This window comes from Malaclemys terrapin, chromosome 3, assembly GCF_027887155.1.
Source record: "Malaclemys terrapin pileata isolate rMalTer1 chromosome 3, rMalTer1.hap1, whole genome shotgun sequence".
NCBI lineage: Eukaryota > Metazoa > Chordata > Testudines > Emydidae > Malaclemys > Malaclemys terrapin.
In genome coordinates, this window is record NC_071507.1 from 109,214,327 (window position 1) to 109,239,669 (window position 25,343).

Consider the following 25,343-nt stretch of genomic DNA (forward strand, 5'->3'; position numbering starts at 1 on the left):
GTCTCTGCATGCCCCTTGGGGGAAGGGGGGCAGTGTGTCTCTGTGTGCTGCCTGTGGTAGGGGCAGTGTGCGGAGCCATCTCCCCCCCACCAGGGCATGTAGAGACGTGCCAGCAGCTGGCCGCTTCCAGGAGTGATGTGGGGCCACTGGCAATGGCATGCAGGCAGCCTGCTTGCCTGAGCCCTGTTGCGCTGCTGGCCAGGACTTGGGGGAAGGTTGTCAGATGAGATTTGCCCTGCATTTTGGGAGCCCCATGCCACCACACTGTTTGTTTAATGATAAATCTATTTCTGGTGCATGTGCCAAATACAGAAAAATGGCTGGAGGGTTTTCATTTTGTTCTAGAGCAAGGAGAACACCGTGACGTGGCTGATTTGGGGTACGGCGGTGATCTCTGTTGGCATAATGTTTTGCCTACTCTCCAGCATCTAACCCGGGGTGGACAAATTTTTTGGGCCAAGGGCCACATCTGGGTGGGGAAATTGTATGCAGGGCCGGGGCAGGGGGTTGGGGTGTGGGAGGGAGTGCGGGGTATGGGAGGGGTGCGGTGTGCAGGTAGGGGCTCAGGGCAAGGGATTGGCGTGCAGGAGGGGAGGGGGCTCAGGGCAGGGGGTTGGGGTGCACAAGGGGTGAGGCAGGGGGCTCAGGACAGGGGGTTGGGGTGCAGGAGGGGGGCGGGGTATACAAGGTGGCTCAGGGCAGGGAGTTGGGGTGCAGGCAGAGTACGAGGTGCAGGCAGGGGCTTAGGGCAGGGAGTTGGGGGACGGGGTTCAGGAGGGGTCTGCAGGGATGTGGTGTTGGCCGCTTCTGAGAGCGGCGCGGGGCCCACGGCGGGCAATCCCCCGGACCGGATCCAAAGCCCTGATGTGCTGGATCCGGCCCGTGGGCTGCAGTTTGCCCACCACTGATCTAACCAGTGATTTAAGAGGTTGTTATCTGATGGACATTGTGGTTATTCGCTTGGGTGGAAAAGTTCCGGGCCTTATTCCTGGTGTATATTTCATACAATGTCTGAAAGCAGGATTGGGCCACATCAATTTGTGCCCAGGAGCTGATACTTTTCTCTGATTTGGCTAAGCATCTGAATATTGACTACAGTAACAATGTGAAAGCTATTAATGTGTTTCGGAAGAACATTAATTGGGAAATTGGAGAGTTCATGGTTGACCAGAAAATGTGCCCTGTATGGCTTAGAAACACTTCAAGTTCTGACACCTCTCTGTTTCTCGGAGATGGGGTACAACAGGGCTCAGAGCATCTTTCTCTCAGACATAAAACTGTCAGTAATTTGGAACAGAAACCTGTCTGGGATTTCTCTCCCTAGCTCTGCCACAAACTCCATCTTCCAAACATTCTGAAACACAATTGGCAACACCACGCCACTGTAACATCATTGTCCTTCCCTACAGGCACAGTATGTGAGTCAGGTTATAGGAGTGGGAGGGAAGTGACAGCAATGGGAAATGTTTGTATACTAGGGATAGAAGACTTCAGGAAAATGTATTCCCTGCTTGTAGTGGGGAGGTCCTAGGTACAGTAGTAGGGAGTGGCCAGGTTAGAGGTGGTAGGCAGTGACTGAGCCAAGGCATGGCTGGAGAGGCGTGTTGAAGCAGTGCTGATTGGGCACAGTTGGTGTGTGTGTGTGGGGGGGGAGGGGGTGTGTGACTTTGTGTGCAAAGTACAGGACATGATATGTACAACTGCCTAAATGACTACTAACTCCTACCAACAACATATCTTTTCCTGTTCAGAAACCTAGGAAATTCAATGTCAAAAAACCTACTTTATCGCAGATTTAAGATTGCTTGGTGGTATGTCGTCCCCTTGCAGGACACTGAGTTCAGCAAAACTCAAACTTCTGAAAACCAGGAAATGCACAGACCAGATGTCCAGTACAACCTTAACTCTGCGTCTTTAAGCTGTGCCCCAATATGCTCCATTAATACACACATCCCTTTACTCTGCCAACCTCACAGTTACTGAAATGTACAAGCTCTTCACCTCCTTTTACAACCCATTCACTCTCACTCACAGAATTCCATCTAATACTACTAAAAGACAAAAATAAAAAGGTGCCTATGCCATGTTCCCTCTGTTCCCCTGGAGCTGGCATTAGCCAATGGGAATTATTTGCATACACACTAGGTGCAGTCAGAGTGTTAGGTATACCCACACTAAATGGTGGAGACAGTAGTTGGACCTGCTTGGTAAAGGTGTGTTTTTGATATGAGGACATGTGTGAATTACTCTGAGTAGTGTGACAGAGCTGTGATTATGCTGTGAGGAGATCTGTGATTTGCACCTGCTTGTGTGTGAGGAAAGGGAAGAGATGTGTTTGTACCTTCAGGATGCATTATTTTTATGCAGAATTGTGTAGGCTACATCAGTAACAGAGAATAGGGCTTCTGTTACAAAGGATATTGTCAGCATTGAGGTGGAATACGAGAGCATCCTAATGCTTTAATGATGGTTAAATGAAAGGTTGAGATGGTATCTTGTGAGCAAGTGTAAGGGAGTTGTAAAAGGCTGGGAAATAGTTATTAAATTGTACACATGTGGTAGGTATTCCTTCTGGGGAGTTGGCTAAATGTGTGTGTATCCTGAAACCTACAATGAATGAAGTTCCTGAGTGTATCCTGAATCCTACAATGTCACAATGTCATGGGCCAGTCAGTATGTGCTGTGTGCATATTGAGGCATTGCCCAAAGAGAGAGAGGGAAGGCAACCTTTTTATTTTTTATTTTTATCCTTTAGTAGTGTTAGATGGAATCATGTGGCTAAGACTGAATGGTTAGTAAAAGGAAGTGAAGGAGGTGAAGAACTCGTAGACACAATATATATTGATTTTAGTGAGGCTTTTGACACAGTCTCATAAGCAATGCAATTTACATGAAATTACTATAAGGTGGGTGCCCAACTGGTTGAAAAACCATGCTCAAAGAAAAAACAACAAGGAGTCCTTGTGACTAGTCTCTAAGGTGCCACAAGGACTCCTCATTGTTTTTGGTGATACAGACTAACACGGCTACCACTCTGAAAACGTACTCAAAGAGTAGTTATCAATGGGTCTCTGTCAAACTGGGAGGGTGTGTCTAGTGAGGTTCTGCAGGGGTCAGTCTTGGGTCTGGGACTATTCAATATTTTCTTTAATGAATTGGATAATGGAGTGGAGAGCATGCTTGTAAAATCTGCAGATGACACCAAGTTGGGTGAGTTTGCAAGAATGTTGGAGGGTAGAATTAGAATTCAAAATGATCTTGACAAATTGGTCTGAATTCAACAAGATGAAATTCAGTCAAGACAAGTGCAAAGTACCTCACTTAGGAAGGAAAAATCAAATGCACAACTACAAAACGGGGGAATAGCTGGGTGCATGGTAGTACTTCTGAGAAGGATCGGGGGGAGGGACTATAGTGGATCACAAATTGAATATGAGTCAACAATGTGATGCAGTTTCCCAAAAAGCTAATATCGTTCTGGAATGTATTAATAGGAGTATTGTATGTAAGACACAGGAGGTAATTTTCCCACTATATTCAGCACTGCTGAGGCTTCAGCTGGAATATTGTGTCCAATTCTGGGAAAGAGTCCAATGGAGAGCGCAAAATGATAAAAGGGTTAGAAACCCTAATCTATGAGGCAAGATTGTGTGGGCAACTTTAACTGAGTTTCATGGTTTTCAAAAGTTTTGAGTTTTGCTGAACTCAACATTCTGCAGGGGGATGACATACCAGCAAGCAACCTTAACTCTGTGCTAATGTAGTTTTCTGCCATTGAGTATAAATTGAGTATTAGTCACATTCAAAATTAAATAAAAATAATGATAGCATAAAAGGTTAATAATCAATTTGCCTTTGTGAGAAGAGTATTGTATGTACCTTTGCTTATGAATGTTAATAACTTAGTGGGGAATTTTTCTTTTATTCAGGACATGGCCTTTCATTATCAAGAGTCCAAAGCAATATAAAAATCTCTCTTTCATGGATGCAATGAACAAATTTAAATGGTCCAGATCAGCAGGTCTCTCCTACAATGAGCTTGTTCTTAGACTGCCAGTGAATGTGAGATGCTCAAAGACTGACAATGCAGAATGGTCGGTAAGTCTAATCCTGCATTAGCTGTCCAAGTGCTATTGAAGACATAACAATACTATGAATACAATGGGGTCCTCTCTGAAGAAAACGGGAGTTACTGTACTTGAATTGATGGGGAATAAGTAGTTGGTTATATGCCTTTCCCTCCACTTCTCATGGTTGTTGAAAAACAGTTGAAAAGGTTTGGAAAAGTTGGAATATATTATCACTATTTTCCTTCCTTGAGCACTGACAGGATATTAAACGACTGAAAAATCAGTACCCTAGCCAGTCCATGGAATTAGTAATAGAATAAGGAGCCTTTCATCACCTCTGGGCCATAGGTCATGGAGTCTACATCTCTCACCCTAGGAGTTGGTCTCCTAGCTCAGTGATGAGGTGTGTTAGTAGGCCAGGAAAGGGAAATTCACATTGTTTGCCATATTTTCTCTGTGTCCAGTTGCAGGATTTCAGTCTCCAAGGATATTCCTTTCTGATTCTCCCTGAGCACTAAATTCACTTTGAAATGTAAAGTAAATAGTAATCCTCCACTGAGCTCTAAATGTCTATTGACATTTTAACAGTCCCTCTGGGAAAAAATGAATGGCATGGCTATTGAACTTGCATTGACAAAGCACCATTACAACGCCAATGTAGTATCAGTGGAGGAGACATTGAAAAAATAAATGTGCATTGACACTCTATTGCATATTTGACTCCATTATAAACAGATTCATGCATCAATTCTCCTCTGTATGTGACCTCTGCTGAGCATGAGAGGGGAGTGCATCATGGACCCAGTTATGTGCTTGATTCTCTGCTTACCCAGCATGGGCATGAGCTAGAGAAACCTAGACACAGTTCTATGTCATTGGTGATATGATCTGTAAGCACAGAGCTGTCAGTGGTGGTCTGGCAAAGCAGCACTCTCGTCCCAACCCTGAATAGCTCCCTCCATCTCCCACACCAATAAGAGTGGGGACTACTGGCACAGGAGATTTATGCCATTGGGGGAGTTTCCATCCTCCAGGGGAATTCTCTACTCACTAAAATCCAACCCCCTTATACCTCTTGAGAGTTTCAAAAGGGCAGGAGTATAATGCAGAATCTGGCCTTCAATGTCCCTAGAATTCTTAGAGTTGTCATATTCATACATTATAAGAGAATCTAACATTGACCAGATTGGCATGTCTTTGGGATGGACCTGAAATAATTCATGGTTCACCATCAATACAGGTCTAATTATGCATAGTATGATACTCACCTTCACTGAAGTTGTATAGTGTATGAGAGATTTTTATGAGATGTCTGTAAAATAGTTGTGATTTCATTCTAATGCTTGCTATACTACTGAAATTCTATGAAAAGTAATTACAGACACTACATGCAAAATGCTCACTGATCATGGTTAAATAGCTTGGCTGCTTTAATCTACTTAAAACAATAGTGAACACAAAATGCACAGCCAACATAATTTCATTATTTATTTTTTTCGGGGTTCTAGCTAAGAGGCTGGAAATCATATATGGAAATTATATCAGATATGAGGAGGATTTTCTATTTTCTCTGCTCTTCACTTATTAGACAGCACTGTTCCTTTATATTCCAGAATACAGTAGCAATATTTGCAGCATTACAGACCCAAGGCGGTATGATCTCAGTAGGAGCTGAGGGTGATTGGCTCTATGTTTTTATCATTAGTTTCTTTTTCCACCAGGTTACGTCCATTAAAGCTAAGAGCAGGATTTCTTTCTTTCTTTCTTTCTTTCTTTCTTTCTTTCTTTCTTTCTTTCTTTCTTTCTTTCTTTCTTTCTTTCTTTCCCATAACCAGTATTGCAGTTAGCCATCCTTCAACAAGATTAAGATAAGAGCTCCATACTGGGTCAGACCAATGGTCCATCTATCCCAGTATCTTGTCTCTGATAGTAACCCATACCTGAACTTCATGGGGACTGTACAGAACAGGGCAGCTGGAGTGATCCATCCCTTTCTTCCTCTCATGGCTTCTGGTAGTCAGAGGTTTATGGTCTCCCCAAGCATGGAGCTGCAGCCATACCCATCTTGGTTAATAGCCATTTAACATCTCTAGTTCTTTTTTTGAATCCAGTTATACTTTTGGCCATCTCAACATTGCATGGCAGGGAGTTACACAGGTTAATTGTGAAGTGTGTGAAAAAATACTTCCTCTTGTTTATATTAAACATGCTGCATATTAATTTCATTGTGTAACCCCCTGGTTTTTGTATTGTGGGAAAAGGTAAATAACACTTCTCTATTCACTTTTTCCACACCATTCATGATTTGATATCACATCCCCTCTTAGTCATCTATTTTCTAAGATTAAGAGCCCTAATCTTTTTAGTCTCTCCTCATATGGAGCCGTTCCATACTCTTGATCATAGAATCATGAAGTGTAAGACTGGAAGGGACCTCAATTTGTCATCTAATCAAGTCCCCTGAATTCAAAGCAGGGCTACGTAATAACTAGGCCATTCCTGACTGGAGTTTTTCTAACCTGTTCTTAAAAACCTCCACAACCTACATAGGCAATTTGTTCCACTGCTTAACTACCCTGACAGTTAGGAAGTTAAATAAAGTTTTTCCTAATGTCCAAACCTAAACCTCCCTCTCTGCAATTTAACCCATTGCTTCTTATCCTATCCTCAGAGGTTAAGGAAAATAGTTTTCCACCTCCTCCTTATAACAACCTTTAAAGTACTTGAAAACTATTATGTCCCCACCTCTACCCTTCTCTTCTCCAGACTAAACAAACCCAGTTTTTTCAATTTTCCTTCATAGGTCATGTTTTCTAGACCTTTAATCATTTTTGTTGCTCTCCTCTGGACTTTCTCCAATTTGTCCACTTCTTTCCTAACTATATATTTTTTGAGATGGAGTGACCAGAACTGGACACAGTATTCAAGGTGTTGGTGTATTATGGATTTATATAGTTGCATTATGATATTTTCTGTCTTATTTTCTACCCCCTGCCTGATAGTTCCTAACATTCTGTTAGCTTTTTGACCACTGCTGCTCATTGAGCTGAAGTTGTCAGAGAACTGTCCATGATGACTCCCAGATCTCTTTCTTGAGTGGTAACAGCTAATTTAGAACCCATCGTTATATATGTATAGTTGGGATTGTGTTTGCCAACATGCATTACTTTGCACTTATCAGTGTTGAATTTCATCGGCTTTTTATTTCCTACTCACCCAGTTTTGTGAGATCCCCTGTAACTCTTCGCAGTCATCTCTGGGTTTAATTATCTTGAATAATTTTGTATCATCTACAAACTTTGTCACTTCATTGTTTGTTCCCTTTTCCAGATCATTAAAGAATACATTGAACAGCACAGGTCCTAGTACAGATCTTTGAGGGAGCCCGCTGTTTACCTCGCTCCATTGTGAAAACTGACCATTGGTTCCTACCCATTGTTTCCTATCTTTCATCCAGATACTGATCCATGAGAGGATCCCTGTTATTCCATGACTACTTAGTTTCATCAAGAGCCTTTGGCAAGGGACCTTGTCAAAGACTTTCTGAAAATCCAAGTACACTGTATCAACTGGATCACCCATAGCCACGTGCTCGTTGACTCCCTCAAAGAATTCTAATAGATGGGTGAAACATGATTTCCCTTTACAAAAGCAGTGTTGACTCTTTCCCACAAATCACGTTATCTGTGTGCCTGATCATTCTGTTCTTTACTATAGTTTCTACCAATTTTCCCAGTACTGAAGTTAGGCTTATTGCCAGGATTGTGTATGGAGCCCTTTATAAAAAAATGGTGTTACGTTAACAACCTTCCAGTCACCTGGTACAGAGGCTCATTTCAGTGATAGGTTACGTACTACAGTTAGTAGTTCTGCAATTTCATATTTGAGTTCCTTCAGAACTCTTAGGTGAATGCCATCTTCTCCTGGTGACTTCTTATGGTTTAATTTATCAATTTGTTCTAAAACTTCTTCAATTGACTCATCAATATGGGACAGTACTTCAGATTTCTCACCCAAACAGGGTAGCTCTGATGTGGATATCTCCCCCTCATCCTCTGCAGTGAAGACTGATGAAAAGAGTTCATTTAGCTTCCTTGCAAAGACCTTGTCTTCCTTTAACGCCCTGGTCATCCAGAGGCCTTACTGCTTATTTGGTAGGCTTCACACTTCTGATATACTTACAAACATTCTTATGGTTAGTTTTTGCATCTTTAGCAAGTTGCTTCTCAAATTCTTTCTTGGCCTGCCTTATTTTACTTTTATTTTTCACTTGCCAGAGTTTGCACACCTATCCTATTATCCTTATTTAGAAGGATTTGAGTCCTAAATTTTAAATGATGCCTTTTTTTTTCCCCTCTAACAATCTCCATTACTCTACTGTTTAGCAATGATGGCATTTGTTTGGTCCTCTTATTGTCTTCTCTGATTTGGGGTATACATTTAGTGCAGGGGTTCCCAAACTTGGTTCGCGGCTTGTTCAGGGTAAGCTCCTGGTGGGCCGTGACATGCTTTGTTTACCTGAGCGTCCACAGGTACAGCCACTCGCAGCTCCCAGTGGCTGTGGTTTGCCGTTCCTGGGTAATGGGTGCTGCTGGAAGCTCTGTGGCTCTGTGGATGAGGGGAAAGCAGTGGACGTGTTATTCCTTGACTTTGGCAAAGCTTTTGATACCGTCTCCCACAGTATTCTTGCCGCCAAGTTAAAGAAGCATTGGCTGGATGAATGGATTATAACGTGGATAGAAAGCTGGCTAGATCATCGGGCTCAACGAGTAGTGATCAATGGCTTCATATCTAGTTGGCAGCTGGTATCAAGTGGAGTGCCCCAAGGGTTGGTCCTGGGATTGGTTTTGTTCAATATCTTCATTAATGTGGATGGCGTGGATTGCACCCTCACCAAGTTTGCAGATGACACTAAACTGGGAGGAGTGGTAGATGTGCTGGAGGGTAGGGATAGGATACAGAGGGACCTAGACAAATTAGAGGATTGGGCCAAAAGAAATCTTATGAGGTTCAACAAGGACAAGTGCAGAGTCCTGCACTTAGGATGGAAGAATCCCATGCATTGCTACAGACTAAGGACAGAGTGGCTAGGCAGCAGTTCTGCAGAAAAGGACCTAGGGGTTACAGTGGACGAGAAGCTGGATATGAGTCAACAGTGCACCCTTGTTGCCAAAAAGGCTAACAGCATTTTGTGCTGTATAAGTAAGAGAATTGACAGCAGATCGAGGGACGTGATAATTCCCCTCTATTTGACATTGGTGAAGCCTCATCTGGAGTACCGTGTCCAGTTTTGGGCCCCACACTACAAGAAGGATATGGAAAAATTGGAAAGAGTCCAGTGGAGGGCAACAAAAATGATTAGGGGGCTGGAGCACATGCCTTATGAGGAGAGGCTGAGGGAACTGGGATTATTTAGTCTGCAGAAGGGAAAAATTAGGGGGTATTTGACAGCTGCTTTCAACTACCCGAAAGGCCGTTCCAAAGAGGATGGATCTAGACTGTTCTCAGTGGTAGCAGATGACAGAACAAGGAGTAATGGTCTCAAGTTGCAGTGGGGCAGGTTTAGGTTGGAAATTAGGAAAAACTTTTTCACTAGGAGGGTGGTAAAGCACTGGAATGGGTTATCCAGGGAGGTGGTGGAATCTCCTTCCTTAGAGGTTTTTAAGGTCAGGCTTGACAAAGCCCTGGCTGGGATGATTTAGTTGGGGATTGGTCCTGCTTTGAGCAGGAGTTTGGACTTGATGACCTCCTGAGGTCCCTTCCAACCCTGATATTCTATGATTCTATGTGACTGTTTATTTTTAGTACTGTAAGGGGAGAGCAACTTCAAAAAAGGCCCATCAAGCTACAAGCCCATCTGTTGCATTTTCAAAGGCTAAAAAAATGTGTGTCCTAAGCTACTGGATTCTCATTTTTCATGGAACTCCTTTATTTATCTCAAACATATTCATGTTTCTTTTTAATTCAAGTTGTTGCTCATCTTAATGGGGAGTCCACAGCAGGAAACACACACCCAAACAGTGTACACCAGTCCCCTCTTATGTCAAAGCGGGCAGACAGGGGGTTGTGGGAGCTGCATCACAATGACATTGAGGTCACAAGGAGGACTCTCTGAAGGCTATATTCCATCATCATTATTGTGTGCGATAGTCCCTTCCATTTCACTCTTTGAGGGGATGTGCAGAAGAAAATGCAAGTGAGGACAACATGAAAGCAGCTGCTCCTGAAGAAACTATGCGCTAGATCCACAAGGGGACTTAGGCACCTAAAGCCCAGTTTTAAGCACCACTGCCAATCTACAAAGCCCCCACTCAGCTGCCACCTAACTCATTTTGTGCCTAATTTTTTTGCTGTGGAAGTTCCCAAGATACCTAAGTTTCTGCCTCTGGGCACGTGCACAGCTGCCTCACTCAAGGTACCCGGATGCCTATCTTCCACCTGAGCCCCAATGTGATCCATGAATCAGTAAAAGATCAACATCCTTCTGCCTATAGGGCCCAATCCAGTAGGCATGCTCAGAGGCTATCTAGCGCTATACAAAACAAGTCAGGGGCGGAGAAGGGGTAGTGGTAAAGGAGGCCCCTCCCTCATCACCTTTAGCCCAGTGATTAGGGTGGTCACCTAGGATGTGGGAGATGCCCAGTTCAAGTGCCCCCTCTGCCCGATGAGAAGAAGGGATTTAAACTGGGATCTACCACCTCTCAGGTGAGTGCTTTAACCATTGGGCTATATATAGAGAGACTCATTCTTTCTCTGGCCCAATTAATATGTAATTAAAGTGGAACAACTTCAACAGGAGAGATCGAGAAAGACCTACATCAGAATATCCCCACCCCCCAGCCCTTCTGTGTGGAGTTGCCCTTAATGGACTGAATGCAAAGGAACTATGCTGACTTATACCAGCTGAGAATCTGATCCAGAATATATTGATGTGCTGATTGAGTTTGACAACTACAGATGCACTACCATAGTATAAATGTTAAATAATGTTTCTGATGGAAACATTGGACTACTTAGGTAGTTTCTATTTTATTATCTTATATGATAGAAAATCTGATCATTTTCAATATTTTTTTAATTGTAGATCCAAGGCATGACAGCTATACCTCCGGAAATTGAGAGACCATACAAGACAGAGCCAGTAATATGTATCTCATCTTCCTATTTACATTGCAGTCTATTCCTTAATCTGTTATTCATTGTATGTGTCACAGTCAGTACCCTCGGGAACAGTTGGCCCTTTGTATAATAAATTAATTGTTTTCATGTATGTTCTGTATGTCATGCAACTCCAGATATGTTTGCACTGTTGCTATTGTAGATTTATTTTTTTACATATTAATAAAGTAAATTTACTAGTCCAAAATAAAATGTTTAAGTCTTCTGAAAACTCTGTTTATTTTGTTTTTTTAATGTACAGTATGTGTAAAGAACAGTAGGTACATTGCCACGTTACATTATCAAAATTGTTTCCCCTACAGTTTTGTTACAGCTTATCCTGGCTTTTCACACAGTGTTTCTAGAAACAGATCTGTATCCAAATAAAATTAATAAACTAAAATTTAAGTAGTTCACCTTAATCAACATGGAGTGTGCTGTATTATTTTGTCTTGGTTCTTGAGACATGTAAGTGATGAAGACTACTGATATAGGGCTTGATCCTGCAAACACTTATGTACCTGAGTAACTATACACGTTGGGATGGCTCTCCCCCTGCTGCAGTAGAATTCTCAAGAGAGGGCTTGTGGGGAAGGAATTTCGGCAGGAAATCCCTTGCAGATTCTCTCCATCATAGTCCCTTTGAGGGGAGACAGGGTGCAGGGTTTGTCCTCCATGGAAAATGGTGCAGGGCAGAACCCCAGGGATCATTGTAGAGGCCAGAACTATCCATGCAGAGACACTTTGTCTTTGCATGGGCTCTGGCCCCAGGAACCCTCCTTCCCAGCTTCTGGGCAGTGGAGTGTAGTTTCTCCCCTGAGATGTAGCACAAGCCTCCTCTCTGAGCTTGCTAATCAGAGTGGCTTTTCCCTGCCAGCATGGATTGGGTCCTGAGTTCTTCATTGCAATGCCTGGTGCCTCCACCCAAGGTGTCTCTTCTCTGTGCCTGGGACACAAGGGGTGCTGTTTCAGGGAAACAACTAAGGGATATCTGCACTAAACTTGTATCCTAACGGATTAGGAGCTTCTGGAATGAATCACAAAGACCCAATATATCATTTTAAAGTAAGATTCCACAGACCACTGGTTTAATCTTGCAACTCTCAGAACACAGCATGCCACTTCTCCTTTGTAGCTAACTGCCCTCTCCAGTCAATACCAAAACCTGGGCTGGAGTAACGTGACCCGGCTGCTATACTCAGTACTCTAAAAGACTGGCAAAGATCACGGAATGGATTTTCCACAAACACTATGGATTCTACGATGGCACAACTGTAGCACTATTGCTATGTTCCCATAGAGCCATAGTATACAGACAGAAGGTGTTTTTCCATTATAAGAATTAGTCCTTCTCCCCAAGCAGGAGTAACTAGGTTGATAGAAGAATTCTTCCTTTGATCTAGATACGTCTACAATAGGGGCTACTTCGGCTTAACTATGGCTTGGGGTGTGAATTTTTCACACTCCTGAATGGCATACTTAGGTCAATCTAAATTTTAAGTGTAGACCAGGGTTTATACTGTACTGTTAACAAGGAGTATGACACAGTACACAAGAAACAAAATAGTCATACAAATCCCAGCAAATAAAATGCCACACCCAAAATAACAGTGTAACAAAAATGGGCCTTGATTGGTGACAGGAAACAGAGGCTCTAGGGAGGGAACGTGTTATGGTTAAACATTAATAATACAACAAATTCCCCACCTCCCAACATTCACAGATGTACCATAGCCCCCAGCTCTCCCCTGGCACCTTCCCAGGCAGATGGAATGTATAGGATGAGTCCAGAGATGAGTGTAGCAACGCTGCAAATGGCCAGTTTAGAGAACAAAAGGAGCCCTCTGCCAGTATTTTCACTCTTGAATGGGCAGGGTTCTCTCTCTGGTCTGGAGTCCTGTGGAGGTCCCAGCTGGCTCTAGGTAGCTGGCACCAGGTTGGTTCACTGCCTCTCTGGCCACTGATCTCCACAGGGCTGGAACTGCCTGACCCGTGCACTAGATCCCACAGCAGTTCACACCCTTTGTGGGGACTGGGAGCTAAGCAGAGACTCCCTGAGCTATTCTGCTTCTTGCTCTGCTCCAAAGTCAAAAGCCAAAACTGTTACTAAAAAGTCTTGGTCCTTTGTTTATGAACCAGGCTGCCCCCTCCCATGGGGGGGGGCGGGGGTTGAGCAGTCCTGGCTCCTCGTTGGCCCAGAAAACTGTCTGTATAAATCATCCCATGTTCAAAAGCCTTCCTATTGCCTTATGCAGGAGCTTTCTGCCTACTCTGTCCCTGCCCTGGATTCTAAGCCTGCTGGAAAATGGTGTCCAGAGGCTCTGGAGCCATTTTTTGCTGTGGTCCATAGGCTAGGGCCCCTAGGATATGTCTACACAGCAATAAAACACCTGTGACTAGCCCATGTCAGCTGACTTGGGCTTGGGATGTGGGGCTATAAAACCGCAGTGTAGATGTTCTGGCTTGGGCTGAAGCCTGGGTTCTGGGACCTCACAAGGGGGGAGGGTCCCTAAGCCCGGGATCCAGCCTGAGCCCGGATCCCTACACTGCAATTTTATAGTCCTGCAGCCAAAGTCCTGCAATTCCAAGTCAGCTGACGTGGGCCAGATCCACCTATTCTACTACAGTGTAGACACACCCTTTGAGGCTCAGTCCAGCATTCCAGGAGCTGATAAACTCCAAAAGAGGTTAGAGTAGCTTCTCTTTTTCTGCATTAAAATGAGAGCAGATACTGAAAAGGATGATGTCCTGTCTCTTGTGAAAAGATAACATCTCTTTTGGGAGAAAACTAGGACCAGACCTAAGCACCACCTTTTCTGCAAGGAAGATAATACAATGAGGAGGAATGCATTGCAGGGCTGCTAAGTCTCCCGTGTAAAGAGCCAAAATGATGGCCAGTGTTAACACCACTTCCAAATGAAAAGACGCACTGAAGAATGGGTTAGAAGATGAACCAAAGCCAGATTTAGGGTTTAGGATGTGTATAGGGACCGACCTGTCGGGTGTAATGTACAAGGCAGCCTCATTTAAAATAAGACATTCTAGGGAGAGTTCCAAAGGAAACTTCTCTAATGCTACTTCTCAAGGATACAACCTGCACTCAGAAGGAGAAAAGAATCCTCATCAAATGCCCGAGGAATTTCTAATGCTGGAACCGGGAAACTGCTATACAAGAAGTCCATAAATGCCCTGCCCTTTCCATGCAGTCACATAAATCACGAAAGTTGAACATATTTTATTCACCTTTTCTTTTGGAAAAGAGAATACAGCACAAAATGAGAAAAGAAAATGGACGCTGGGCATGTCTTGCTAAACACTGCGTTCTCTCGCATTTGCTAGTGGATGTGTGCTTCTGGCTTCAAGCCTATATGGACTTGGCTTGGAATAAAAATAAATAAAGCAAACATATGATTATTTTCCATTCACACAAAATATAATGTCTGCTGTCTGATTTGATGCAGTTTCATATCTGAGAGGATTTTCTTTCCATGGGCACCTCACCTAATGATATCTTAACAAGTGTTGTTGCCAACCAGTATGTTATGCTATGATATAAAATGAAGCGGCCTAGGAAGGGATGTTTGTAAGAACTAACTGCCAATACACCAGGCAGCAAGAGCTTCCATAAGCTCTAACGGATCGTTTCTGCTTGGCCTGCCTCTGCTTTTAAATGTCTAGAAGGGATAGCAATGGAAAGTCTGTTTTACTGGTAAATAAAACATGGGTGAGCGATACAGATTCAGCATACTTCCAGCAAAAAGAAATGGGAGCAAATATGCATATGTTGTATTACAAACTAGATTTGCAATGGAGAAAAAAAGCTGGGTGTCTGGATGGAGACTGCCAAAAATCAAAACAAAAACATGGACGAAAAGTACCAGAAGTGAACACCATGGCATTGAGAAGGTAAAGATAGGAAAAGTATACGCAGCAGCGGCTAAGATGTTTTGGCCTTGTACACAAACAGCTTTCAAAAAGGAAGGTACAGTTTTAATTTCTATGGTTTGCTGCACTATTACCTTCTACTGAAGCATATATGTTTGCAATATACAGCTACTTGGAAGTTTTAGAGTAGTTGTAGTTAAATGAGAAATGCAGTAAATATTGTACTTAAAACATTCTCGGTGGGGGGGAAAAGTGTGTGAAGAGGATATACTGAATGATTGACAAAAGTGGAATGTAGACAATGAACAGAAAACTTATTGGCTAAATCTATTTCTCACTCAAATGAAGTTGCCATCAAAATAATCCTGTGTGCTAATTAATGATTGGAGAACTTCAGAAATTTTGGGAGCAGACTGTAAATCTCTACCAGCTCTGTATCTGTAAACAGTGCTGTATCTAATACTTCAGTGTGCAAACATTTATGTTTTAGAAAAGAATATAAAAACTCTCTCCATCAGAACTCATGTGAAATATATATCAGCTGCACTCCACCTGCATCCTCAAAATGAAATATTATCAATTTCTGTTATGCTCTTTAATCATAATAAAGCTTGCAAGTAATGAAAATGTGGCTCATCTTAAACATCTGGGATACTCAGATCCACAGATGTCTAGAATTCTTATTTGAAAGATTGTTTTTCACTTTGTCAGAATACAACAATGTCAAAAAGGTGGCAGTCAGTGTTTATATAACACTTCAATTTTTACCCCTATTAAGGAGTCTGTCATTCCCCATTCCTACTTCTTCATTGCAAGGGCCAGTTATGTGAAACAGATGCAATCCACTTGTGATTAAATCACAGTGACATCCATGCAAATTGCCTGTGTTGAGTGAGGACCCTGTATGACCCATAGTTGAAGCCAACTGGTATAGTTTGGTAGGCTTAAACCCCCTTCCCTTGGGAGGGTTGTCCATTTTTAATTAACCAGACTGGCTGTTTTACATTTCCATTTTTTAAAATAGAGATGATCTATTAGAATCAAAATGTCCAAAAGCCTTAAAGGATTTATCAAATAATAGACTCTGAGGCCAATATTTATTTTAACATTCCCTCACTCCTTTCTCCCACACTCCCCTATAACCTAGAATGTGACTAGACATACTTTGAGACTGATGACATTAACTACAGAACATATGAAAATCTCCATTCCTCTTCCCATGCTCACCACATGAGAGCATTTTGATGTTAGTATCAGGACCGGCTCTTGGCACCAGCAAACCAAGCACGTGCTTGGGGCGGCACAATTCCAGGGGCGGCATTCCGGACACCTTTTTTGTTGTTGCTTGAGGCAGCAAAAAACCCAGAGCCGGCCCTGGTTAGTATATTGCTTGAAAGGGACAGCGTGCTAATCCTGTCAGATGGGCTGTGTGTTTATTGTAGCTCTTTAATGGAGAGGGAGCAGGAAATGCTGAGAGAGAGTAGAGAGGCTGGAGTTGGCTCTCAGGAAGAGTAGCCTAGGTTCCTGCTGGCTTGCTCATCTGTCAAGATGGAGGACTGCCTGAACACCAGCGACTATCTGATGATTAATAAGCCCTAGCTCTTATGTGGAGTTTTCCATCAGCAAATCTCAAAGGAGGTCAGTATTATTATAACATAACAGTGCCTTAATGTGCTGTGGGTGTCTATTATGCCCAAATCTCACTGGATTCTGAATTGGAGCCATTTCTGGGTGAGGGGCCTCCTGCAATAAAACACAGGCAGCTCAGGAAATTTTCCTCCTTGAGGCCCCCTTTGCTGTATCAGCTTCCTGCTGTACTGGGGTCTGACTCCCAGCAGTCCTTGTGTGGTCTGAAGAGGCAAGTTTAGAACAGCGGAGCTGCCCCCTCCTCACCAAGCTTGGCAGCAGCAGCAGCTGGATTCACATAGTCTCCCATAGTGCACAAAGGGGGATTAATGAAGATAGTAGGAGCTCTGGGAAAGACCTTTTCCTGTAGGCTGGAGACAGACATGAGTTGGGGGATGGGCGGGCCTATTGGGGGAACAAGGGACTGTGGGAGCTTGCCAGTGTGGAGGATGCTAGGTGAGGTGGGGAGGGGCTGGGGATCAGGAACCTGCAATTTGGTGTGCATAATTTATGCATTTAAGGTTGAATTTTCACTTATAAATGGTGCACATGAGAGATGGGCAGGGGAGTTAAAAAACCAGAAGGTGGTACAAAATCCATAATTTAAGAAAATAATGATTTTGGGGGCTATGACACAATTTCTGGACGCGTAAGATTGGCAAGAGCGTAGGTAAGATGTGTGGGAGGAATGCTGTAAATGGTGAATCTGCAAACTAGTTACCTGTTTGTTTTCATCTTGGATATCCCCATGGCTCACCGATTCATCCACATGCTAAGACCATTCATCTTGTTTATTCTTATTTTATTCACTGATTTTCATAGCATACCTCAAATCATTTTACAGACACATACAAAGTCCAACCCCTGCCAAAGCGATTGCAATCTAAAAGAGGTTTTTTTTTTTTTTTCCAAATAAAGAGGGAGAAGGAAAGGAATACATGATTTGACCCCAAGCCTCATTGTCATATGATTGTTTAACTGCCTGTCTAATGATCTTTTGATATTGTTCCTCATAGTTAATGCTTGTTTTATGTTAACCCTGCCTCTTTTCTCCTTTTCAGTTTGTATACGTTTGATCCCATGTCTGTTGTTTTTAATGTTTCCTCAGCCTATACTTTTATAGCTCTTAACATTATTTATGAAACCTGGTCTAAACTTTTCATTTTATTTATTTATACTCTTGCCTATTTTATGCCCCTTCCTGTTTTGTTTTAATTCTCTTCCCAATACCAATGCCCCAACCTCCCCTTCCCTTTATGTGGTGTATTCACCTCACTCCCTCCTGACAGACAGCTCTTCCCTTTTGTCACATTTCCCCTGCAGAAGTAAGGAAGTTCACTGTAGATGAAGAATGAGTCCATTTTGGGGGAGTGGAGTGGGGCAGTTGCCCCACACCAGGAAGAGGAAGGGTTAAAGCAGGCCAGAGGGAGCCTGCGCAGAACCCTCCAATTAGAGGAGGGCTCACCAATTAGAGGAGAGCCAATCAAGAGGTGACTTGTTGCAGCGGCCAATCAGGGCCAGCAGGGGCCATATATAAAGGGCTGCTCAAGACAGCAAAGGGTAGTCTAGAGAGAAGGATTGGCTGTCTAGGAGCATGAGGGGCTTGAGTAGTGTTGTGTGGGGTAGCAGAGCAGAAGGAGCTTATGGCTGGCTACTGCCAGACTGAGGCCCTGGAGGAAGGATAGATAAGGTGCTAGGGCTGCCCCCACTTACCCTGAGGGAGGTGGCCAACACAGACTGCAGTTTGCTGGAGCAAGGGATTAGCCTAGTGACTGCAGCAGGCAGCTGAATTGAGTGGCTGTACTATAGACTACTGGTTCCCCCAAAAGTGGGGGAGACTGCAGGGCATGGCGAGAGAGCTGTGCCCAGAAGAGGATGCTGTGGTCTGGACAGTGATGCAGGTCCCAGAGTGTTGGAGATAGCAAAGTGTGAGTAATGGTGTGTGAGACACCATGGGAGGAAGGTGCCCTGCAGAAGGACTTGAGATAACTCCAGAATGGCCATCAGGAGGTGCCTTGGCAGTGAGTCCCACACTGCTACAAGGAGGAACTGGCCCTGTGCTCATAGGGAGGGTTCTGTAGTACTCATTGTACTGCACCATGCCCACAAGCAATGGGATTGCAGCATGCACAGGTCAGGTAATGCTGGAACAGAGCTGCCTGTATTGCCAAGCTGAAGTGTTCAAAATGGGTTTATTGTCCCTCTCTGCTTGCTGCATGACTAGGCAAGTAACTTAGGGTCAGATTTTCAAAGATATTTCATTTCATTAGAAGATGGGTGCCTAAACTACTTAAGCACTTTTGAAAATCCCACTATATACATCTTTAGGGGCCTAATACCTTTGGCAGTTTTGCCCTTAGCTTCTGTGTGCCTCAATGGGAATAATAGCACATCTTGATCTCACATGGATATTATAGACGCATTAAAGATTTTGTGCTTCACAGATACTACGACAAAGGAGACCAAGATAGAGGAAGCCCCTCAAAATCTATGGAATCTTTCCTTCTCCATCAACTGTCTTCCCTGTCTCTCTTCCTACCTTGCACTCTGCTGATTTCCTGCCCCCCCTCCACACTGTTGCAAACACATGCTTTTATTGTGAGTCTTGAGTTTTAAAAGCTCTGGTTTCTGAATGAGAAGATGTATGTGGAAAATCTCAACTTTTATTATAACAGTCAGTTTTCAAGCCATGTGGTTTGGCAGAAAAGCATAAAGACATAACCCAGTATACCCTAAAAGCTTACAAACTGGAAGACAAATTAAAACACCCCAAAATATTTTTAAAAATATAAGTCAAATTTAAGCCAATTTCTTGATTGGGGGAGGGGGTCCTGACCTAAGATTTTTTTGTGTTGCTTAGGGTTAGTAATATTATGTCCCTCACATTCCCCCTGCATACTCCAGTCCACCTCATTTTTTTTTCTTCCCTTTTCCTCCATAGCCTCTTGACCCTCAGTTTCTCTCCCTGCTCCTTAGTCTACCATGCTGTCTCCATTTCCCTGGTTTTTTTTCTACTTCTCTCAGCCTCCATCTTTCCTTCTCTCACATTTCCCTCTCCCCCACAATCTTTCTCTGTTCCCACAGTCTCCAACTCATCCCTTTTCCCACAACAGTCCCTTGTCCACTCACTGTCTCCTAAAACACAAGGGGTAGCCTGTCTTCTGTCTCACTGACAGTCAGTGACATTGAAACAATTTGTATGGTGGGGATGCTGAAAGCCATTAAACAAAACTGTAAACCCTGTACATGATGGAAACCACTTCAAGCCAAGGGGTGCTTCTGTCCTTGTGAACAAGGGCAAATGCTGGTAATAGAGCTGGTCAGGACTTTCTGATATATATTTTTTAAAGTCAGAAGGTTTCCCACACCCCAGCTGAGTGCCCTAAACACTTGGCTACAGAGTCGGTCTGACCCACCGCTGGCTTTGTTCTATTCTGGATGAATATTCACTGATATCACAAGAGAGACTGAGTGTCTAACCTGGTGCTTATGCCCCTACGTGGAATGTGGGAGATCTGGGTTCAAGTGCTTGCTCCAAGTCAGGTAGAGTACAGACTTGGACGTGGGTCTCCCACATCCCCGCGTGACTACCGGGACCACTCAAGCTGCTATTTGGGCAGGTTCTCAGTTACCTGTTCTTCTCCTCTCATGTCTCTCGCACCAAAAATTCAAAAGGGTTCAGTTTCATTCTGCATTGGAATGAAAACACATTTTGAACCTCACATTTTTTACGTGGAATTCTTGATTGCTGGCCAGCCCTAGTTAGGGTGACCAGATGTCTGGATTTTTTAGGGACAGTCCTGATATTTGGGGCTTTTTCTTATATAGGCACCTATTATCCTCCCCACCCCCACCACAGTTTTTCACACTTGCTATCTGGTCACCCTAGCCCTAGCTGGCAAGAATGTGTCAAGACATCATGAGAAGCCTTAAAATAATCCTCTAAAAATATGTGCAAGACTCATAATCATAGTGCAAGAGCTGGCAACTATCTGCTCTTACACTGGCCTGCCTGCAGTTTAGCCAAAATCATGTCTCTTCCTCCCTGCCTATGTGAAGACCAAGACACGCTAAAATCATGATTAAATTCCAAGAGCTGACATGCCACTTCTTCTGAGCCAGGATTAACTAGAATCACACTGGCATATCCCACATAATCAACTTCAGGTCTTCCCATTACCTGCCTTGGTTTGTATTTTATATGTTGCTTTGGTATTTAGAGTTATTTTTAGTTTCACTGAGTTATTTATAGATACAAATGTTTCTCTTCTAGATTCATAATTGTTTCTCCATTCCATCCGGTCTTTTTCAAGGTAAGATAAATCTATAGTCAATGCATAAGTGAGAGATCTCATGGAGGACACCATTCACTATTGCCCTGTTCCTATGTAGTCTTTACACTTGTGAAAGTGAGTGAAAAATGCTACCATTCTGACAGTAGTATTTAAATCCAATTTGCACTGATGTAAATGATCACAGACGGTGCAGGGCAATAGTGAATCAGACTCAGAGTATCTAAGGCAATAAATTGCACTGGCAAATATATCTCTCTACTACATTTCACAGCTTGACAAAACACACTAGTCCATAATGAGTATAAAGCTTTCTTGGACAAATGTGGGGATCAGTATCATCAACTCCTGCAGAACCCAAGCTGTCATTTAAAATTAAATTTTGAGTCCTTATGGCTTTGAAGATTGCCTTCTAAATGTAAAGCTAGTGTTGTCATCTTAAGTCTGTAGGCAGACAGCCTCTGCTGCTGCTTATAACTTTGCCAAGGGGTCGCAGAGTTAAAACTGACCAGATTCTTGTCAGTTTTCATTGATGCTGTGCAAAATTCTGTAGGCCTCAATGAAAATGGCAAGAATTGGGTCAGAGTCTCTTTTTTGTTTTTTAAAGATTGTGTTCTAAAACTGCACATGGACTTTACACTGAAACAGATTGTATTGCTACATTGACAAAGTATTACAGGGATTTTAACTGTGATTCCTATTGAATATAATGGGAACTGCATGGCTGAAACCATTGTGCAGCTTCTTTGAAATGTAAGAGGCTACTGTGTAGGCCACACTATAAACTAATCAAATGCTTTTTATAATGAAGGCTATTAGAGCTGCATTATGGGCACAATCTTGGTTCCATTGAAGCCAGTGGGAATTTTGCCATTGACTATGCTTCCTAGATGATGATGATGAAAGGAGTTTTTGTAAGTGACTGGCTGGCTTGAACTCTCACTGAAGTAATTATTTAATGCTGTTTTCTTGGAATTGTATTGGTAGTGTGTGTCAGGGCACTGAAAGCCATGGATAGGTGTCTTTTCATTATTTTTACAAATCTAAATAAATAAAGGGCCTTAAAAGGAGCGGGGCCAAAGTCTGTGATGTCTTGGGATTTATAACCAACACAATTAAAGTCAAACGGCAACACTCCTGAATCAGATGTAAGGAAACAATGATAGAGCTTCATTTTCAATGCAACCATTGTGCAGTGAATTCATGGGTTGGTTGCTTGACTAGAGGTTTTCAAAGTAGACAAGAAGGGCATAAATAGATGCAGTTTACAAATAGTAAAAAGGAAACAGCCCCTCAGCTCATCAGTTTTATCTGAATCAAGATGTCTGTTTAATTAGGCATTTATTTTGTTTTTTTTTATTTTTAAATTCTGAATCCGATAATATTGTTACGACCAGCCATTCTTGCCTTTGTGACATCCGATAGATAAATAATGTAGCCTTTCTGAGCTTGCAAAACTATACTTTCTTTTTGGTATCCTCACCTTGACTGCATTGATTCTGTCCATATTGAAATACCATTACTTTTTTAATACTTTTAAAATAATTTTAATCATTTCTCTATTTGAAGGGATGTTGGATGTGGAATATATTTGTCATTTAATCTTTTAATAGCAGCTGCTTCCTGTATTTTAACCCTCTAGTACCTTTTATAATTCACATCTTTGTATTTAGGATTATATTGGTTACAGTAGGCCTGCTTTTTTCAGAGGTGCTATGCACTTCCACAGCCCATTGAATTCAATTAGATGATGTGGGGGCTCATCTCTTAAAATTGGGCCCAGTGGGTTTTTTTCTCTCCACTTTCAGTCCATCTCAGGACTGTATGGTAATCGCCCTCTTTATAGCAGAGGAGGATTGGACAGAACACAGCTCCTTTGGAAGACACAGTTCTTCAAAAGGTGATTCCATACCAGGGAACACTTGAATTAAATGTTTGTGTTTCTGTTTTGGTGTTTTCTCCATGACTTTTTTTGTCATCTTTGCTAATTATCATCAATGATTGCTTTTAAACAAATGTCATCTTGTACAGACCACCCTCCCATTTTTCCTTGCCATGAAGTCATATAATGCTGAATTTGGGACATCACATTCATTTCCATGGTAACAGATTGTGATTTCATGAACACAGGGTTTCACTGTAGGACTGAGGTGGGCTGTGAGGGAGAGAACTCTGAAATACATACAATACCCTTAAAAATAGCCCTGGGGATTCAGAGAGTTACTGCAAAGTAAATTGCCTTTTTTTGTAAATGTTCCCTCCTTTTCATGTCTCCCAGGGGGTTAAGTATATCACCTGGTAAATGCTTCCAGCCACTTCCATCCTAGTGAGTAAGACCTGGTCTACACTAGATGGTTAGGTTGATGCAAGGCAGTGTATGTCAATCTAGCTATGGATGAGTCTACAATTAAATTTCCCTCCTGCCAATGTAACTGCCCTACTACCACCTCCCTAAGCAGTGCAGAGTCAGGGTCGATGTAGTTAGGTTGACAGTGTCAGTGTAGACACTGCATTTCTTATGTCAGCTGTTACTGGCCTCCAGTAACTGACCACTGTGGTTACCATTGAACTTCACTGGCAAGGTGGACAGGAAGCCACCCTTCCCCTTGAAAGCCCCATGAATTTTTGAAATTCCTTTTCCTGGTTGCCCAGCTCAGCAAACACACCTAGCAGCTCTCCACTGTTGAGTGTAACTGCCCAGCTGACCATGGCTACATGCTGCAGATGCGCTCCTGCCTGGAGTACATAAGTGGTGTTGGATCTTCTGGGTCTGTGGGGAGAAGAGGCTGTGCAGGCATAGCTCCGATCCAGCCGTAGAAACACGGACATCTGTCTGTTACCATGGGTCTGTATTTTCCCAGACATGACCTCTTTGGGTCCTCTGATCTGTCTGGATGGATTTTTGAAATCTGACCAAATGTCCCTGATTTTGGGCTGGGTGACCACAGAGCAGCAGCTGTTGGCTGGGCGCCCTGCTCTGAAGGTAGCGCTGAAGTAAGGGTGGCATGGTATGGTATTGCCACCCTTACTTCTGCACTGCCTCTGGGAGCAGTGCTGCCTTCAGAGCTGGGCAGCTGGAGAGCAGCGGCTACTGTGCCCCCAGCTTTCCCTTCTCTCCCCTGGTAGTGTCTTCTATTTGGGAACTTGAAATATGGTAACCCTACATCTATGAGCAGATTGCTCAGGGGATGCAGGAGAAGAGCTAAAACAGGGACTAGCCCCATTGCCACATAAAAGCCAAGGAGCTGCAGCAGGCATACCAGAAGGCCAAGGAGGCCAACATTAGATTTGGTGTGGAGCTGCAGACCTGCTGCTTTTACAAAGAGCTGCAGTCTGGTTCCTTCACTAATTAACCACTAGGCCAGCCTCAATCCAGGTGTTTTCCAATTCCCCTAAAAAGAGCAGCACAGTTGATATTCCCCTCTGCCCCACCCCCACTATGCAGCTATGGGTCTTAGTTTTACTGACATTGAGCAATCATTTTCTCAGCACACTGTCAGAACTTAACTGTTAAAAATAACAGGAAAATCAGTTAAGACTAATACAGTGCTTTTCACCCGCAATCTCAAATCCTATTGAAATGAACATTTACTTAGCCCAGATAATGATCCTCTCAGGCAAATCTTTCTCTGCCATTGCGTACAAGCCTGTCTGCCAATGCCAGTACTCTGAACAAAGACATGGGAAGATAAAAAAGGTAGAACTTTATATAATTTAGTGAACAATTCACTCTTTCTAAGGAGTTATTAGTGACAGGAGAACTTCAAATGGTTTGCAGGCTACTCAGGTTTATTTCAGCTCAGATAAGTGCTCAGCAATTTGGATGCTTATATGAAGCCTAGATTATCTAAATTTCTTGCTATCAGGAGAAATCTTTAGATCTGTAACTGGATGTGATTAAAAACTTCTTCATAAGCCTTTGCTAGCTGTAATGCCTATTGCAGAACATCTCTGGAATGCAGCAAACCCCCATAAAGATGTGCATTATTTGTTTTGATCAACTTACCTTTTTTTAAAAAAGATGAGGCCTTTAGGAATGATGCAAAGAGTTGCTGATATCCTTAGCAGATGCAGAACCATTGTTAAAATAGCTCTCTCAGACTCAAGTGCTGTTAAACATTGATGCATTGAGCAACCCAGTAAAAACACACTTTGTCTGACATTACGTTTGTCTTTGTCACAAATGGTTTGCAGGAGATATTATCGTTGGAACGTTGCACCATATTCGGCATTCCCAGCACTAATTCTGGCCTCAGGACTTCAATTGTCCCTGCTTCTTCCTGGAAACCTTTCATAAATAAAAAAACCCAAA

At 42.9% G+C, this 25,343-nt stretch overlaps 1 protein-coding gene across 2 annotated transcripts in view; it reads left to right on the forward strand.

Annotated features, from left to right (window-relative positions):
• Positions 1-11,650, forward strand: part of MOXD1 (monooxygenase DBH like 1) — a 92,111-nt gene extending 80,461 nt beyond the window's left edge. For both annotated transcript variants that reach the window (XM_054024124.1, XM_054024125.1), the window contains 2 exons: positions 3,930-4,098; positions 11,155-11,650. In XM_054024124.1, the coding sequence (XP_053880099.1) occupies positions 3,930-4,098; positions 11,155-11,319 (334 nt within the window). In that variant the 3' untranslated portion in view covers positions 11,320-11,650. The remainder of the gene's footprint in view (positions 1-3,929; positions 4,099-11,154) is intronic.
• The last annotated feature ends 13,693 nt before the right edge of the window (positions 11,651-25,343 follow it).